This window comes from Pezoporus flaviventris, unplaced genomic scaffold, assembly GCF_033815535.1.
Source record: "Pezoporus flaviventris isolate CSIRO_AGI_PZ_B2104156 unplaced genomic scaffold, CSIRO_AGI_Pfla_v1 ptg000176l, whole genome shotgun sequence".
NCBI lineage: Eukaryota > Metazoa > Chordata > Aves > Psittaciformes > Psittacidae > Pezoporus > Pezoporus flaviventris.
Window position 1 is genome coordinate 1,010,693 of NW_026892724.1, and position 16,694 is coordinate 1,027,386.

The 16,694-nt window shown below is 63.7% G+C and overlaps 3 protein-coding genes across 15 annotated transcripts; 1 reads left to right on the top strand and 2 right to left on the bottom strand.

Moving 5' to 3' along the window:
- The first annotated feature begins 495 nt into the window (after window positions 1–495).
- On the top strand, window positions 496–7,607 carry EXTL1 (exostosin like glycosyltransferase 1). 11 transcript variants are annotated; one of them, XM_061480188.1, is made up of 11 exons: window positions 496–598; window positions 722–1,973; window positions 4,885–4,978; window positions 5,052–5,159; window positions 5,544–5,663; window positions 5,752–5,884; window positions 5,964–6,082; window positions 6,374–6,469; window positions 6,566–6,652; window positions 6,806–6,966; window positions 7,039–7,607. In XM_061480188.1, exons 2-11 carry the CDS (start codon window positions 1,039–1,041, stop codon window positions 7,466–7,468), a joined length of 2,283 nt encoding a protein of 760 aa, XP_061336172.1. In that variant the 5' UTR covers window positions 496–598; window positions 722–1,038; the 3' UTR covers window positions 7,469–7,607. The 11 variants fall into 11 exon arrangements, 7 of the variants coding, with proteins under 7 accessions (XP_061336172.1, XP_061336173.1, XP_061336175.1 ...); XR_009747802.1 differs by lacking the exon at window positions 496–598 and having other exon boundaries at window positions 643–1,973; window positions 6,810–6,966; window positions 7,039–7,210; window positions 7,391–7,607; XR_009747800.1 differs by lacking the exon at window positions 496–598 and having other exon boundaries at window positions 643–1,973; window positions 6,810–6,966; window positions 7,039–7,210; window positions 7,331–7,464.
- A 379-nt stretch (window positions 7,608–7,986) lies between these two features.
- Window positions 7,987–10,296, bottom strand: SLC30A2 (solute carrier family 30 member 2). Of its 2 annotated transcripts, none has more exons than XM_061480177.1 (8): window positions 10,167–10,296; window positions 9,851–10,053; window positions 9,462–9,608; window positions 9,056–9,209; window positions 8,816–8,972; window positions 8,574–8,679; window positions 8,348–8,482; window positions 7,987–8,275 (listed from the first exon to the last, which is right to left on the bottom strand). In XM_061480177.1, exons 1-8 carry the CDS (start codon window positions 10,214–10,216, stop codon window positions 8,130–8,132), a joined length of 1,098 nt encoding a protein of 365 aa, XP_061336161.1. In that variant the 5' UTR covers window positions 10,217–10,296; the 3' UTR covers window positions 7,987–8,129. The 2 variants fall into 2 exon arrangements, with proteins under 2 accessions (XP_061336161.1, XP_061336163.1); XM_061480179.1 differs by having other exon boundaries at window positions 9,851–10,050; window positions 10,167–10,288.
- A 664-nt stretch (window positions 10,297–10,960) lies between these two features.
- On the bottom strand, window positions 10,961–14,455 carry TRIM63 (tripartite motif containing 63). 2 transcript variants are annotated; one of them, XM_061480225.1, is made up of 9 exons: window positions 14,245–14,455; window positions 13,978–14,144; window positions 12,680–12,845; window positions 12,327–12,422; window positions 11,932–12,165; window positions 11,800–11,822; window positions 11,493–11,617; window positions 11,314–11,391; window positions 10,961–11,205 (listed from the first exon to the last, which is right to left on the bottom strand). In XM_061480225.1, exons 1-9 carry the CDS (start codon window positions 14,401–14,403, stop codon window positions 11,195–11,197), a joined length of 1,059 nt encoding a protein of 352 aa, XP_061336209.1. In that variant the 5' UTR covers window positions 14,404–14,455; the 3' UTR covers window positions 10,961–11,194. The 2 variants fall into 2 exon arrangements, with proteins under 2 accessions (XP_061336209.1, XP_061336208.1); XM_061480224.1 differs by having other exon boundaries at window positions 12,680–12,848.
- Window positions 14,456–16,694: the final 2,239 nt, after the last annotated feature.

Genomic DNA, 16,694 nt, shown 5'->3' on the forward strand with positions numbered 1-16,694 from the left:
CCGCCGCAGGAGGATGCTCCGCGGGACACGCCCACGGGGGGGCCCGGATAGCCAATGGGAAGTGGATGGGCGGGGTTAAAGGGTGAATGTTGTGGTTACGGGAGGAGCGGGACGCGGTGAAACCGATGCGGGCGGGGGGGGAACAGCGAGCCCCGGGGTGCGGGACAGGCAGCGCGGGCGGTGCGGGACAGGCAGCGCGGAGGGTGCGGGACAGGCAGCAGGGCAGGGCAGGGCAGGGCAGGACAGGCAGCGCGGGGAGGGGTCTCGCAGGCAGCCTGGCAGGGGCGCCACGAGCGGTGCAGGCAGCCGAAGTTCCGCACCCGCAGCCGCAGGTCCACGGGGACAGAGCCCAAGGCAGAGGCAGGCGGACAAGGGGGGCCCACGGACCCCCAGACCCACACACACCCCCCCCGCACCCGGCCAGGGCTGTGCGGAGCCTCCCGCAGCGGCAGCGGCTCCTCCGCGCGGCCGCGCACCGGGAGCCCGGCACCGCGGCTGCTCCGCAGCCTGCCCCAGCCGGGGATGCAGCCCCGAGCCGCGCGTCGAGACGTCGGGGCACGGCGGCCCGGAGCCCACCGGGGGCTGAGAGTCCCCAGAGGTAACGGGAGCGGGGAACCAGCGGGTTGGACGGGGACGGGGGGGTCCCGCCCTGGGAAGACGCTTGTGGTGCCGGGGCCGGTGGTGGCCGGACGGTGACGGCGCGACCTCTCCCCTTCCCCAGGGATTTGAAACTGGGCCAAGCGGGGATGGAAATGTCATTGTCACAGCACGGGGGCCCAGCTCAGTAACCGCTGCGCTGCGGGGAAGGGAGCGGGACACGGCGGCACCGAGCCCTGCAGCCCGAGAGGGACGGCGCAGCCCTGGTTGGAGGGGGCAGCAGGAGGGCTGTGGGGTTCATCCACGCTCCCACGGGCTGCAGAGGCCACAGGACGATACCTGCGGGCCGGGAGCCACCCCACGACCCGCGTGGGGTTTTTGGGACATCGGCCTTTTGACCAGACTCGGGCCCAATGAGGAGCTGGAGCCACGTGTGAACCTATGCAGACCAGGAAGAAATACATTTTCCTTGCTTTGCTCGCCTCTTGGCTCCTCGTTTTCTTCTTTGGAGGGGACCAACTGCGCCGTTTCGCTTTCTTTTCCGAGAGGAAAGCTGAAGCCCAGAGGGATTGGCCCCACTGGACTGATCAGTCCCTCCTCAAAAGCTTTGCAAACCCCGAGGAGCTCCAGAGCAATGGGGATCCCTCAGTGCCCTCACCCCGGGAGCGGCGGGCGGCACAGGTGAGCATCTACAAGAGCAGCAGATGCCGGATGGAAACCTGCTTTGACTTCTCCAGATGTGAGAAGCACGGCTTCAGGGTGTTCACCTACCCCCGGGACAGAGACCAGCCCATCTCAGAGAGTTACAGCAAGATCCTCACCTCCATTGAGCGCTCTCGCTACTACACCCCAAACCCCGAGGAAGCTTGCCTCTTCGTCCTCAGCATCGACACGCTGGACCGCGACCATCTCTCGGGTCAATACATCCGTGATGTTGATGAGAAAATCCGTGGCTTCCCGCTTTGGAACAGTGGCCGCAACCACCTCATCTTCAACCTCTACTCGGGCACCTGGCCCAATTACACCGAGGACCTGGGCTTTGACATTGGTCAGGCCATCCTGGCCAAAGCCAGCTTCTACACGGAGAGCTTCAGGCCTGGCTTTGACATCTCCATCCCTCTCTTCCCTAAGGACCACCCGCAGCGTGGTGGGGAGAGGGGATGGCTGTATCAGGACTCGGTCCCCCCAAAGAAGAAATACCTGCTGGTGTTCAAAGGGAAGCGGTACCTGACCGGCATCGGCTCCGGCACCAGGAATGCGCTGCACCACATCCACAACGGGAAGGACATCATCTCCCTCACCACCTGCAAGCACGGCAAGGACTGGGAGAGGCACAAGGACACGCGCTGCGACAAGGATAACGTCAACTATGAAAAGTGAGTCAGAGGTGGGGTGGGAAAGGGGGTCTGCTGAGGAGGACACCCCACAGGTGCCCCTGCCTCTCTGCTGGGTGCAGCTGTGCCCGTCCGTGGTGGCTGGGTGTCCAGATGTGGGGAGAGAGGAAAGTTTTGGGGTCTCCAGATATAATGAGGGTTTCACAGTGAGGAGGGAGGCGCTGATTGTTCAGGGCTTTCCTGTTCTGTATTAAAGCTTGATTAATCTGGTGAGAGCGGCTCTTATCTGCAGTCACTGCAGCCACCTCTAATATGATTTCCCTTTTCCTAACACTGATGAATGATGCTTTTCTTCACTCCCCTTCCACCCTCCCCTAACATAAACATTTCTCTTGGAGATGAGCCTGAAACATCCCCCCCACTGGTTCCACTAAAACTCCTGCAAAACTGGTGGGTCCTTGGGCATCCCAGTGTGAACAGCCCTGAGCTCCCCCCGATATGGAGGGGTGGGGGGACCGCTGCGTCCCTCCTCACAGGTGGGATGGTGTGTGATGGACCTTGGCAGGAGAACGGGGGAGGGGGGGGGAGACAAAGCTTTGTGAGTTTGGGGAGCTCCGTGCTGCAGGGACGCACACTGGCTCCTTGCCTCCCTGTCCTGCTGCTTGGGACACGCCACCAGCTGCCCGGTCCAGGGCTGGTAAACACAGATCCCATCCCAACGGTGACAGGCAGGTCCCTGTCCTGCCGCCTGGGGACATCCCACAGCCACCCAGCCAGGGAGCAGATGGGGAGAAGCCGTGTTGGGCATCATCCTCAAAGCGTCTTAGGAGGTGCCAGGAGGTAAAAGTGGAGCCGGGGTGCTCCCGGCCCTGGGATTAGCAGGGGCTTTGGGGCAGCTCGGGCATCACAGGACGGTGGGATATGCCGTGGGCTGGCAGGACAGGGAGCCCAAGGTCAGTCCCGCAGCATGCCCAGGGTCCGTGGGCTGGGAAATGCCCTTCTGCCCAGCCCAAGTAATCCGCTAACGCTGTTTGAAGCGCGGGGAGATTTGCACCCCTCCCAGAGTGGCTTTAGGCAGCAGATGGGGAACTCGTGGCACAGGACAGCGTGCTTGTGCGTGACCCCGTCTCCACCATCCCGCTCGTGTCCATGGGACACCCGGGCAAAAAGCCCTCAGCATCTTCATTGTGCAGGGTCTGCTCTGCCCGACCTCACACAGGGGTTTATGCCCTCCTGAACCGGGACAAGATGTCCCCAAAGCCAGGCAGACTGATGATGGGGACAGGCAAAGTGAGACCCCAGCTACCCCATGGGGATGTCCTTGTTTGCCTGGGGCAGCGGGAGCCGGTGTGGTGGAGGGCAGTGTGGGGAGTGGAGGAAGGTCTTGCTGGGAGTCATCACCCTCCTTGTGCCTTGGGGGGCTGCCTAAAACAAACCAGTTCTGTGCCGGGATAAAGGGTGGCTTGTAGCAGCGCTGCAGCCCGGCCCTGCTGCGGGCTGCCCCAGCTTGAAAGCCATTGGAGCAGGTTGGGAAAAGCTCTCCGGAGCTGATGGCTCCTCGGTGGCACCGTGCCCGGCCAGAGCCACGCAGGGGCCATGGGGGAGTGGGAACGCAGCGGGCGCCTGTCCCAGCTCCTAACAAAACAAGGAAGCCCTGAATGCGGATTACCCGGAAACCGCAGCGCGTCAGGAGCGAAGTGTTTCCATCGGGAGGTTCTGGCCCCGCAGCCCGGCCGGCGCCAGCCTCCCCACGGTGCCTGCCTGCGAGGGGAGGGTGACCGCGGCTGGGCTGCCCCCCCACTCCTTTCCGGCCTCCTCCTGCTGCCCCCCCCCAGCCCAGGAGCTGGGAGCAGTCCCATGGAGGTGCTGGCGATGACCACAGGGGTTGGGGTCCCCATGAGCAGGTGGCAGCAGGGCGGCCCCAAGGGTGAGCACCGGCAGGGGATGTCGCTGCTGTGGTTTCATGGTGATGGGGGAGATGTCTGGGTCCTGTTTGAGCTGCCCTCACCCTCGTGGCAGGTCACCGAGGCAGGAGCTAAGGTGTTACAGAGGCAGGGTGCTCTAATGGGGTTTTCAGCATCCATTGGAGACATAGGGGTTGTTTGTCTGGTGCCAGGTCTTGATTGTAAACCCCTGTGCCTTGGCACTGGGGACAACTTCCCACCTCTCAGGGTGCCAGGATGCTGCAGGGTGCTCCAGCACCCATGGAGGCCACACATCCTCAACCCCCAGGCTAGACCCAGCCTCACATCCGCACCACGGGGACACCCTTGCCCTTGGGGGACCAGCACATTTCAAGCAGCACTTCGGCCTCATGCTCACCGCTGGCTGGACCGTGCGCACCCCAGGACCCAGCTGCCCCATCCCTCCCTCCCTCCGTCCCTCCCTCCCCTTGGGCAGAACAGATGGGGTCTGTCCCAGCCTAACATTGGATTTTCCGGCCGGCCGCAGCCGCGCCGCTCCCCACCGGCCGCACAGAAGGGGCTTTCATAGCCCCATGGTGCGAGCGCGGCCGGGGCCGGGGCCGGGGGGGGCCGCGCTGCCTGCGCCCCGCCGCAGCGCCTCGGGAGGCAGGGCTGGTCCTGCCCGGCAAGTCCGGGCACGGCACAGGAGCGGCCGCAGTTTCGGGCTTGGGGGTTCAGGCGCCGGCTTTGCGCGTGGTTTCGTTGCGGGTGGGTGGAGGGAGCCCTCAAAGGACACCAGGGTCCGATCCTGACCCCTCCTTTTTCAGCAGTGCGCAGACACATCCCTCCATGACCCAGTGTGCCTCTGCGTCACTGGCCTGGTGGAACTGAGGCTGTTCGGAGCCAAATCAGCACAGATTGGTCCTAGCACTGCCCTGGGCTGGCTCCTTCCCCCCTGGCAGGGATGCTCACCCTTGCTGGGTGCAAGCGAGACCCCAGATGCTCACAGGTGAGGCTGAGCCTGACTCTCACCCCATCTCCCATCCCAGGTTTGACTACCAGGAGCTGCTGCACAACTCCACCTTCTGCATTGTGCCCCGGGGCAGGCGCTTGGGCTCATTCCGCTTCTTGGAGGCACTGCAGGTACCACGGGGACAGGGGACGCCCCTCCCTGGCTCCGGGGGCTCTGTCCCAGCCTGTGTGGGTTCTGCCACAGGCTGCCTGCATCCCCGTGCTGTTGAGTGATGGCTGGGAGCTGCCCTTCGCCGAGGCCATCGACTGGGGCAAAGCTGCTGTCGTGGGCAATGAGAGACTGCTCCTGCAGGTACCGCGGCCAGATCCTGCCCCACACCGGACACAAAGGGTCCCCCGGTGTTGATGGCAATGGTGGAGCCCCCAGCCAATCTTGGGGGTGAAACCTCCTCAGCCCTCCTATGGGCTGGAGGAGAGGGGGTCCCACCCCAACAGCAGCCCTGGAGCATCACTCAGCTCAGGGAAGGGAGTTTTGAACATCTCAGACCCAAAGCCCTTGGGGGTCCTGGGCCAGATCCTGTTCCAGGGAGAGGAGGGGACAGAGCTGCAGTAGGGCAGTGGCTGAGGGGGGGTCCCTTGGGATGGCACGGAGGTGGCAGAGGCAAGGCAGCCCTGCCAGGGGGCTGGGGGACACTGAGGTGAGAAACAAGCCCCCCCCCCTTCCCCGGTGGCACAGATCCCCTCTGCCGTGCGCTGCATCCATCCGGAGCGTGTGCTGGCTTTCCAGCAGCAGACCCAGTTCCTGTGGGATGCGTACTTCTCCTCTGTGGACAAGATCGTGCACACCACACTGGAGGTGAGCCCCCGCCTTCGAACTTCCCCCCCCTCCCCAGCCCCCGGGGTCACAGCCGGGGTGCTGGGAGCATCTCTCCGGCCTCTGGCAGATCATCAAGGACCGGCTGCTTCAGCACCGCTCCCGTTCGCGCTTCCTCTGGAACACGCTGCCCGGGGGGCTCCTGGCCCTGCCCGACTTCTCCACACACCTCGGGGACTTCCCCTTCTACCACCTGCAGCGCGGTAGGAGCCTGCCTGCCCCAGCCGAGCGCGGCAGACCCAGTGCACGGCGCAGCGCTCACCCTCTGCCTGCCTTTTACAGGGTCCAGCCCCTCCAAGAAGTTCACGGCTTTCATCCGAGCCACCTCGATGGCGGGGTCCCTCTCTCAGCCCATGCTCAGGCTCATCCAAGCCGTGTCCGGATCCCAGTACTGCGCCCAGGTACGGGAGCTGAGCCCTGCACCGCACCCGAGGATGCGGCAGGAGGGATAGGGCAGGGTCCTGTGGGCTGGGAAGGGTGCGGGTGTGTTGGGGGTGTGAGGGGGGTCTGGGGTGGATGCGGGACCACCCGGGGTTTATTCCGGTCCGAGGTGCCATGAGATGGTTTTGGGGTGCGGGGGGGCTGGAGCAGGTCCTGCTGCAGGGCTGGGGGGGTCTCAACCGCGGCCACCGATGCACCGTGATGGGTCAGCCCAGGCAGACACCCCGGGCACGCTGGTCATCCCCCTGCAGATCCTGGTGCTGTGGAGCAGTGAAAAGCCGTCACCGCCGAGTGGGAAATGGCCCCAGACCGCTGTGCCTCTGACTGTCATCCAGGGCAGGAGCAAGGTGAGAAGAGCTGGGGTGATGGCAGGGAGCCGGGACATGGTCGAGGAGCTGGAGCAGCCACCCCGTGGCACATCCCAACCTGCCTCCTCTCCCTAGGTCAGTGACCGCTTCTTCCCCTATGCAGCCATCCAGACGGACGCTGTGCTGAGCCTGGACGAGCACACCAGCCTCTCAACCAGTGAGGTGAGGCTGTGGATGCTCAGCAGTCACCACGGGGCTGTCAGGGGGCTGTGTCTGCTGTGTCCATGTCCCCCTGCCCAGGGCACACCTCTAGGGGTGAGCTCCCTCCCACAGGTCCCTGCAGGGAAGTGAGAGCCTCCCCCCGTCCCGTGCCAGGTAGACTTTGCCTTCGTGGTGTGGCGCAGCTTCCCTGAGCGCATCGTGGGCTTCCCTGCACAGAGCCACTTCTGGGATGCTGAGCAAAGGCGCTGGGGCTACACCTCCAAGTGGACCAACGAGCTCTCCATCGTCCTCACCACCGCTGCCTTCTATCACAGGTACTCAGCTGTGGAAGGGTGCTGGTGCTGGAGGGCTTGGCTGCATCCTGCCCCCTCCCTCTCCCTTCCCAGGTATTATCACAGCCTCTTCACCGAGTACCTGCCGGCGGGGCTGCGGGAGCTGGTGGACGGCCTGGCCGCCTGCGAGGACATCCTGATGAACATCCTCGTGGCCGCTGTCACCAAGCTGCCGCCCATTAAGGTGGCCCAGAGGAAGCAGCACAAGGAGGCAGTGCCCCAGCAGGTAGGGCGTGAGGATGGGGATGCAGGGACGCCCCTGGCCGGGGAGCAGAGCCCCTCACCCCCATGGTCTCCTGCTGCCAAGGGGCAGGGCACAGCTGGTGGCCAGCATCTCTCCCATCAGCAGGACTGCCTGGACCAGTTGGTGGACTGGTTTGGCTACATGCCCCTCGTGTCCTCCCAGCTGCGCCTCGACCCCGTCCTCTTCAAGGACCAGGTCTCCATCCTGCGCAAGAGATACCCACACTTGGATAAACCCTGAGGGCTGCTGGGGATTTGGGTTGGCTCCGAGTGGCCCATTCCTGGCGCATGGAGCCCTCCCAGAGCAGTTGGTTACTGCTGACGGGGTTTTAACCGTTATTGGGTTTTACCAATGCAATAAAGGTGGGTGGAGAGGTGGAGGCTTGGCGGTGGCTGTGGGATTTGGGGAGTGGGCTGTACCCACTGGGAGCACTGATGTGTCGATGCACCCATGCTTCTACTGTTGGCACCCATCCGGGCACCCTGGGAATATCCTGTGGCCTCCCAGCCCTCAGCCCCTGGGAAGGGCGAGTCCTTTGGATTCCTGAGGGCAAACAGAGCGATAAGAGGTGAGAGCAGAGCACATGCGTTCTCCCTCCCCCAGGCTGGGATGGTTCCCCCCACAGCTCCAGGCACCCCATTGCCTTGCAGCGCTGCCCAAAGAAGGGAGAAAGGGTTGTTTGAGCTGCCTTTGCCCCGCTGAACAGGAACAGGGAAGACAAAACCTGCTGGCCTCCCTGCGGCTGTGGGGCTTCCCTCTTGCCTTTGCTCCTAGCAGACACCCGAGATAAGGCCCCGATGGTGCCAGACCCAACATCCCCACCTGCACACCCAGCCCTGTGCTGCAGTTTATTTGCCGCCGTCAGAAGCCCCGCTCGGGACACAAGGGGGCTGCGGGAGGCTCAGTCGCGGGGCGGCTGGCACTCCCGGCAGTCCTGCATCTCCTCAGAGTAGTTCTCCACCTGGATGGTGGTGGTGTGGAAGTGGAAGGTGCCCTGCAGCCGGGAACTGGCCTCCTCCAGCACTTCCTGCGCGCTGGCACCGGCATCTGCGAGGAGCAGGGGAGGGGATGTTGGCGTGCGGGTGAGCCCCGGCTCCATCCCCAGGGCACGATACTCACTGATGGCGACGTGCACCGAGAGCAGCGGCTGTGCTGCTGTCAGCGCCCAGATGTGGAGGCTGTGCACGGCCTCCACCCCCTGCACCGCCAGCAGAGCCTCCCGCACGGCGTTGAAGTCAATCCCTTTGGGGGTGCCTGGGGAGGAAGAGCCCTGAGCGCTGGAGGGAGCGGAGCCATGGCACCCAGGGGCAGCCCTGCGGCCCAGACCCCCGCACTGGGTCCCTACCTTCCATGAGGACAAGGAGGACATCACGGAGGATGGACAGCGTTGTCCCAAGCACCAGTGCAGAGAAGAGGAAGGTGCAGGCAGGATCCACGTACTTGTACTCGGGCTGGAAGGGGTGGGAGAGGGTGAGGCCCCTCTGGCACAATCACCTCATCCCAAATCCCCACTGGCACCTCAGGCCTGGCTGAGGATGCTCTCCCTGTGTCCCCAGCACCCCCTTTGCCCCCAGTAGCCACCCAGACCTTAAAAAAGATGATGTAGGATGCTATGAGGACGCCAACGCTCTGCAGCAGGTCCCCCAAGACATGGACAAAGGCAGCGCGGACACTGGTGTTGGGCTGCTCACCGGCTGCCCCATGGCTGTGATGGTGCCCAGTCTGGTGCAGAGCCACCCCCATCCTGCAGGCAGGGCAGCAGTGACACCCCTGGGGGCACTGGGCACAGGGTTGGGGAGCGGGAGGGCGAGAGCTGGCCATACATACACGATATTGACGGCCACGGCGCAGGCGGAGGTGATGAGCATCACACCACCCTCGATGTCGTAGTCATTCGAGAGCAGGCGCTGGGCCGCCAGGTAGACCAGGACACCCGTCACCACCCAGATGGAGAGCACGGAGACCAGGGCCCCCAGGATCTCTGCAGAGAGCCCCCCTCATTGCTGCTTCGCTGCCACCCAAGCCTGAGCACGTTCCTGGCCCAGGGCTTGGGGTGAGCACCCAGCACCCATCCCTGGGGGTGCTCCCTGCCCATATGCGTGGTGCAGGGGCTTTGCCAGGGCTTCCTATGCCCCCAGGGCTCCCCTTAGGATGGGCACCCAGGGGTGCTCCAAGTGCTCCCTGGGGTCTGCGGGAGCTGGACGGCAGCCCAGGGGTGCTGCTGCCCCGTTACCTGCCCGGTGCCAGCCAAAGTTCATGGTTTTGGTGGGGGGGCGTGAGGACACCCAGAGCGCGAAGAGGCTGATCATGATGCTGGCAAAGTCCGTCAGGAGGTGCGCTGCGTCCGTCAGGATGGCCAGGCTGTGCGCCAGGTACCCGCCTGTGGAGAAGGGGCCGTGGGGACACTGGGTTGGCAGTGGGGGGGATCCCACCCCACCCTGAGCTGGTCACAGATCAGGTCACCGCAGGCTCCAGTGGAGGGGGCCCACTGGGATGCTTCACCCCCTGAAAAGCAAAGGGGGGCCCTGCCTGCGGGGAATGGGAGCAAGAGGTGCTGCAGGCAGGCAGAGGGTGAGCCCCTTGGTGACCCCCCCGCGAGCAGACCCTGCGGCCACCACTCACCCACAGCCTCCCCAGCCATGAAGAGGAGGCAGATGCCAGCGGCCAGGTAGAGCCTCCTGCGCGCCTGCTGCTGCTGGCCGCGGGGACCGACGGCCCCCCGCCTGTGGCAGTGCAGGCTGCGCCGCTGCCCCAGCTCCAGCGCGGAGCCCTGGCCCTGCACCGAGCCGAGCCCGTCCTCATGCGCGGCCCCCAGGTAGGACCTGCTGCGGGAGGGGGGCTCAGGGCGCGGGCGGTGCGGGGGACCCCGGCCCCGCTCCCCGCCGGAGCCCGCAGGGTCCCCGCCTGCAGCCCCGCACCGGGTCCCGGCCGCCCCTACCCGCCTGCCCCGGGGCTCAGCAGGTGCCGCTCCTCCTCGGGCGCTGCCATGGTCCTGCGGTGCGGGTGACCGCGACTGTGGCTCGTGTGGAGCGGCGGGGTCCCGTGTGCAGAGGAGGCCGGAGCAGGGAGGGCACGGCCGGGCCGGCCGCAAGGCGGCTGCAGCGCTCGCCCCGCACCCGGAGCGCTGGACCCGCTGCGGGCACCCCTCAGGAGCCAGGCACCGGGGCATGGGCGCAGCCCCGAGGCAAGGGGAGGATGGAGCGTCCCCCGGTGCCCCCCCTCCAAAGGCACCCGGTGACCCCCTCCCTGCTCCGCCGGCTCATGTCCAGCCATGTCACCCCCCCGCAGTGACCCTGCCCTGGTGAGGAGCCCCATTTCCCCTGGGGCTGACTGCACAGCTTTGGATGCTGCCTCTGTCTCTGCTTGGCCAGGTGCCGAGCAGGAAACCGGCAGCTCAGTGCCAAGGCTATCCCCATGTTGCGGGGGGACTGGCACACCCCAGGGCATCCTCAGTCCTCTGCCATGTCCCCAAGCCCGGGCAAGCACTGGTCCGGGGCATCCCATCAGTAGGAGATAAATCCTGCCTGTGACACCCCTGGGCAGGCAGCCAGCACTGCCAGAGGAGCTAATGAGCATGAAAATGAAGTGCTGGACCAGGAAGCATCCCTCTGCTGTGCCTGGTGCTGGCAGGGGCACCAGCAATGGCACGGGCTTGGCAAACCCACCTGCATCCCCAGTGCCCATCAAGCCAAGAACAAGAGGCGAAGCAAACAGACGCTCCCGAAACACCAGTTTTCTTTACAAAGTACACAAAATTTAAATCTATGACAATTATATACAAAACAAGGAAGATACAAAACGTGCGGAATTGTCCTGTTTGCACCCATATAGAAAAGTGTCCTGTGCTGAAGCAGGTGCTGGCTTGAGAGGCCACCAGACCCCATGGTGCTTCCCCTGTGTCCCGAGTCCCGTCGGCGGACATCCTGCACCCGCGACGTTCCTCCTGTGCTGCCAACGCCACTGCGGCTACTGGGGAGCTACAAGGGGAAGGAATGGAGGGATCAAAGGAGGTCCCATCCCCCCAGAGCTCCCCCATAGGTTCTTGAGGGTCCTGGGAAGGGGGGGTCAGCCATGCCACCTCTTACCCATCACTGTTCTTTCGGGTGCCGCATCCTCTTCCACCTCTTCTTCCTCCCCATCAAAGTACTCCTCGTCTTCCTCAGCTGCAAACAAGTGGCCAAATGTCACCATAGAGCCACTGGGAAAGGCAATGGGTGCCATCAGGGTGCTGGTAAAGGGGCATTGGGGTTGAGGACTGATTTACCAGAGTCGAAGTCCAAGGTGCGGACTGCCTCGGCGAGGTGCTCCAGGCTCACCGAGAAGGCATCCATGTTCTCATAGCCCTGCTCAATCTTCTCCAGCCTGTCACCCTTGGAGGCCTCCACGATCCTGGGCAGGGAGAATAGGGCCATGTCCCACCCTGCCCCTTGCCAAGCAGGGCGACCACAGGGGCTGGAGCATCCCCACACTTGCCACCCGGGTACCACTGGCAAAGCCCCCCCCCCTGCAGCCGAACCCTGCCCAGCTGCAGGGCTGAGCATCACCAAACTGAGCCCAGTTTGGGCACTTACGTTTTAATGAGCTGCTTGGCGTTCTGTGGGGAGCAAGAGGAGAGCAGAATGAAGCCACGTGGCAGCCACCGGGACATCCCCAAGCCATCGGGACCCCATGGGGGCACCAGCAGGGAGGTTTGGGGGTCTCACCATGAGGAAGGCAGCTCCCCCTGTCTCCTCCATGGCCTGCACAGCCGTCTCCACCAGCCGACTTGACTTCTCCAGCTGCTCCTTGTACTGGAGGATGAGGCCCTGGACGAAGCCCGTCTTGTGGCGCTGCTCACGGGTGATGCGCTGCAGCAGCTCCAACTTCTTCTCCTCCAGCAGCGCTGCCAGGGTGTCGAAGCGAGTGCACAGCTCCCGCTTGGCCGCCTCGCTGTTCTCCTGCGGGGACAAGGGGTGAGGGTTGCCACCTGTGTCCCTCGGCACCGGCAGCATCCCAGAGGCTTGCCTAGTCCGTGGGCTCCAGTCCCCTCCCAGCCAACCCAAATGGGCTGAGGTTTCACCCCTGCGTTTCGGAGGGCTCCTTTTCTCCCTTTCCTCACCTCGGTGCTCTGGCACGAGTCCTCCAGCTGGGAGATGATTGTCTGGATCCGGTCGTTCCCCGCCACCAGCATGGAGATGCAGTTGTTCAGCTCGGTCTGGGCAGGGATGGATGGACAGAAACAGCTTGAACCCCAGTGGGGATGGGGACATGCCCAGCCCCAGCTCTGCTCCCCCCACATCTCCCACAGGCCACGACCACTCTAAATATAGGCTGTCTCCTGGGCAAAGTCACACGGGGGCTATTAATACCGCGTGAGCAGGTCCCAGTGCTATTTGTGGCTGCCCCAGCTCAGCACATTGCCATGGGACAAGCCGTGTTCCCTGCATCGCCCCTCGACTCCCCCCACGGCACCTTCTGGCCCTGGAAGACGGTTTGCAGCGGGGCAACTTCGCAGTCTTTGTGGGCACCGAAGACTTTGCACATGGAGCACGTGGGGACCTCACAAGTGATGCAATAGATGTTTATGCGCTCGTCTTCATGCTCCTTGCACATGGGGTGCTCCCCCTTCTTCAGTGGCCTGCTGGAGAGAGCAGCGCAGCCACGGTGACATCCCCGCCATGGTGACATCCCCACTGGGGTGACATCCCCACTGTAGTCACATCCCTGCGCGATGACGTCCCGCCCCATCTCTCCGTCGTCCCCACTGTGGTGACATCCCCACTGATGCTGCACGGCCACCCCAAAGCCAGGTCCCCAGGGAAGAGGACAGGTCCCAGCATAACCCCACACTCGCTCCATCAGGAGCCACCGACCTCCGTGCTTCCCTAAGCCCCAGGCCCGGTGAGTCCCAGTTTAAACCAGTGTGGCACTGGGCACAGCAGCAGCCGGCAGCGGTGAGCGGGGGGGTCCTGGGGCCCCGCTCCGGGCGTGCTGCACAAGTGTCTAATTTTAGCCTTGGGCTGCAGGGGTTGATTGTTGTCACTCAACATGTGAGTGGGGTGGGGGCACCAAGAAACCCGTGTGTGTGTGTGTGTCTGTGCAGCCAATGCCTGCAGCTAAAGTGTCCCCTCTGCAGCAAGGGGGGACATGGGGACAAGCTAAGCCGCAGAAGAAACCAGAGGCCAGCCCAGCGACCCCCCCAGCAGGCGCAGACACCTGCTCTGTGCCATCGTCCCCATGGCTCTCAAACAATATTTACAGTGGTTCAGGGAGCTTGGCAGGGGCCCCTCCTCCACCTCGAGATCCTGTGACCCCCCTTCCCCCCCCCCCCAGCCCTTTTACTGAATGGGCCCCCCCCAAACTGTCCCCCTGCCCCTTATCAGCCAGCAGCACCCGCTGTCATGCACAGAGCTTGGATTTGTCCCCCACACCTCCTCCCTCCCACCAAACACCTCAGCCACAGAGCGCAGCAGGGGCAGAGCCTGCCAGGGACCCACTGCTCCCTAGAGCTGCCCAGAGACCCAAACCCCACTGGACAGGGGGAGGAGGATTTGGGTTGGGGGAGGACGATTTGGGTCAAGAGGAGGAAGATTTGGGTCAGGGACCACTGGGCCAGCAGAAAATCTCTCCCCTACAGTTTCTCTCCTGTAGTCCCAACCATGGTGCTGGGGGTCGGGAACTGGGCATCCCCCATGTCCCTGAGTCCCCATCTCCCCGTGTCCCCACTGGGGCAAGGCACAGGCAGACAGCCACAGCCACCCCGTGCCTACCTGGAGCACTCCTGCTTGTAGATGTCGATGATGTTCTCCACCAGCAGGTTCCTCTGCAGCCCATAGACACCGTGACGGTCCAGCAGCACCTCATGGCGGCACGACGGGCACCGGAACCGGCCCCCCGAAATCACACTGCCCCGGCTCTGCCAGTACGGGTTGGCAGCCTGCGAGATGCACATTAGGGCGTCCATGAGCATCCCCACAGCACCACGGCACCCACCCAGGCTGGGGTGGGGGGAAAGGGCGCAGGCACCCTCCTCTCACCTGGAAGACGTCGTTGGCACACTTGCGGCAGAGGTTGTGCTGGCAGGGCAGGATCACCACGGGTTTGCTGAACATCTCCAGGCAGATGGGGCAGATGAGCTGCTTCTCCAGGCTCTCCATGGGGTTGCCATCCCGCAGGATGCCGGCTTGGAAATCCATCGGCACAGTGGTGGCTGCTCTCTCCCGCGCTCGGCTGTCGGTAGTGCCCCTCGTCCCGCTATTTATAAGTGACTTCCCGGTCACGCCAGCGCCGGGTCGGGTGTCCAGGGAAGCATCAGCACCTGTCACATGGGACTGAGCCATCGGGATGCCACCGGGCGGTAAACAAGCAGGGGACAGGCTGTACGGGAGGCCCTGCCTGCCTGCGGCTGCTGGCAAACCCACCCCAGAGCGGGGGGTAAATGGGGCCAGGCTTGGCTGCACATCCCCGGGGGCAGTAGGGCCGGATCTTGGGAGTGGGGGTGGAGGCAAGAAGGGGTGAGCAACAGCCCTGTGGTCATTAAGACGTTGTGAGGGTGCCAGGAATGGCACAGAGCTGGGCCAGCGGCAGCAAGGGATGACTTATACAGAGCATCCCCAAAATGCGACCACTCCTTGGGTGCAAAAGCAGCCTCATCACGGTGCTGAGGCTGTGCTTGGAGGAGAAAGGCAGCACCAGGGAGATGCAGACCCCATGCCTGGCACATGCACCAGGTTTCCCCCTTCCTACCCCAGGCAGGGATTCGGGGGGCTCTTCTGTATTCCCTGTATCCTTCTATATTCTTCTGTATTATGCAGAGGGAGCTACAGGATGCCCCCTGTGCTGCCATGCGCTGCCATAACGCAGCCGGCCCTTCTGCTTGGGTTCATACACAGCTCCTCAGGACCAGCACCCGGTGCACATGGCTGCTGCAGCAGTAAACAAGGGGTCGTGCCAAATGCCAGCGCCGGCCCACAGGAGACCTGTAAATACCCTGCATGAGGAGCCACGGGTGTTGTGCTGTTGCCTCTGGGTCATGCCGAGGGGGGGAGAGGGTGATGAGGGGTGGTGGCTGCTGCTGCACCTACAGCAGGCAGGAGGGAACGGGTGCTGGGGTGCATGAATGCATGGGTACATGGGTGCATGGGTACAAGGAAGCAAGGGGAGATGGGTGCACAGCTGCATGAGTACATAGGGATCATGGGTGCACGGGTGTAGGGGTTCATGGGTGCAGGATGCATGGGTACACGGATGCACAGGTACACGAGTGCAGGGTCCATAAGTACATAGGTGCAGGTGTGCAGCGATGCACGGGTGCAGGGGTTCATGGATGCAAGGTACACAAGTGCCTGGGTGCACAGAGCGTGTTTTGGCTGCAGGCAGACCCCTCCCAGGGCAGGGCAGCCCTGCAGTTGTTTTGGGTGCTCCTTCCGGACAGGCTCACGTGTCATCAAGTGACTGCGCTAGGACCAGCCAAGCACATCTTGCAAAACTGTCCCCATTTCAGCACTTGGAGCTCTTCCAGGGAGGAGCTGGCACGCAAACAGAGCTGGCAGACACTTGGCATGGCACTGTGAGAGCTGGCTGCTGACTACAGCCGGGAATGGGGCACCCGTATGTGCACCCATCCCCACACCCACGAGCTGGCCCTGCCAGGGGGTGGCATTGATTAACTGCTTCTGGACTCAGTTAAGGGGATTCATTGTAATGGAGGGGGTGTGATGTCCTAATCAGTTTTCGGAAGCCACAGGGGGCTTGTTGGCCCCTAATTGCCTTGGGGCAGCTTAGGGGCCTGAAAACTGATCAGCACCAGGCTTGTTCCCAATGGACCAGGGAGAATGGGAGCGTGATGCTCCAGTGGGAGCGTATCTGAACGGATTCCACTTGGCTCCCACAGGGCTCCCAGCAGTGGATGATGGCCCTGGCTTCTCCCCCGGTGATAGCTGCGTGATGAAGGGGTGGAGGAGACAGCGGGGCCATGGCAGCAGCGCTGCACCCCCAATTCCTGTTCATGGGGTGCAGTCACAGCCTGTGGAGGAAGGGACCGAGGTAGAGAGAGGGGACAGAGTGGGACAGAGCGGGATAGAGCAGGACAGAGTGGGATGGAGCGGGATAGAGCAGGACAGAGTGGGATGGAGCGGGATAGAGAGGGATGGAGCGGGACGGAGCGGGAGGGTGCAGGATGGAGTGGGACAGAGCGGGATAGAGAAGGACGGAGCGGGATGGATGGAGCGGGACGGAGTGTGATGGAGAGGGACAGAGCGGAATAGAGCGGGATAAAGTGGGATGGAGCGGGACGGAGCGGGACAGAGCGGGATAGAGAGGGACGGAGCGGGATAGAGAGGAATAGAGCGGGATAAAGTGGGATGGAGCGGGACAGAGCAGGATAGAGCGGGACGGTGCGGGACGAAGCGGGATAAAGCGGGACCCCGCGAGCCCCCGCACCGGGCAGCCTGGGGGCGGGCGTAACCGAATCGCGTCGGACCGCACA

Excerpts from the sequence above, each read along its gene's own strand:
- EXTL1 (XM_061480188.1), top strand. The coding sequence starts at position 1,039 with ATGCAGACCAGGAAGAAATACATTTTCCTTGCTTTGCTCGCCTCTTGG. Across the intron at positions 6,083-6,373 it reads GATCCCAGTACTGCGCCCAG|ATCCTGGTGCTGTGGAGCAG; the intron begins GTACGGGAGCTG and ends ATCCCCCTGCAG. Across the intron at positions 6,967-7,038 it reads ACCGCTGCCTTCTATCACAG|GTATTATCACAGCCTCTTCA; the intron begins GTACTCAGCTGT and ends CTCCCTTCCCAG.
- SLC30A2 (XM_061480177.1), bottom strand. The coding sequence starts at position 10,216 with ATGGCAGCGCCCGAGGAGGAGCGGCACCTGCTGAGCCCCGGGGCAGGC. Across the intron at positions 10,054-10,166 it reads CTGAGCCCCGGGGCAGGCGG|CAGGTCCTACCTGGGGGCCG; the intron begins GTAGGGGCGGCC and ends CCCCTCCCGCAG. Across the intron at positions 9,609-9,850 it reads CATGGCTGGGGAGGCTGTGG|GCGGGTACCTGGCGCACAGC; the intron begins GTGAGTGGTGGC and ends CCTTCTCCACAG.
- TRIM63 (XM_061480224.1), bottom strand. The coding sequence starts at position 14,403 with ATGGATTTCCAAGCCGGCATCCTGCGGGATGGCAACCCCATGGAGAGC. Across the intron at positions 14,145-14,244 it reads GTGCCAACGACGTCTTCCAG|GCTGCCAACCCGTACTGGCA; the intron begins GTGAGAGGAGGG and ends TGCATCTCGCAG. Across the intron at positions 11,392-11,492 it reads CACCTTGGACTTCGACTCTG|CTGAGGAAGACGAGGAGTAC; the intron begins GTAAATCAGTCC and ends ACTTGTTTGCAG.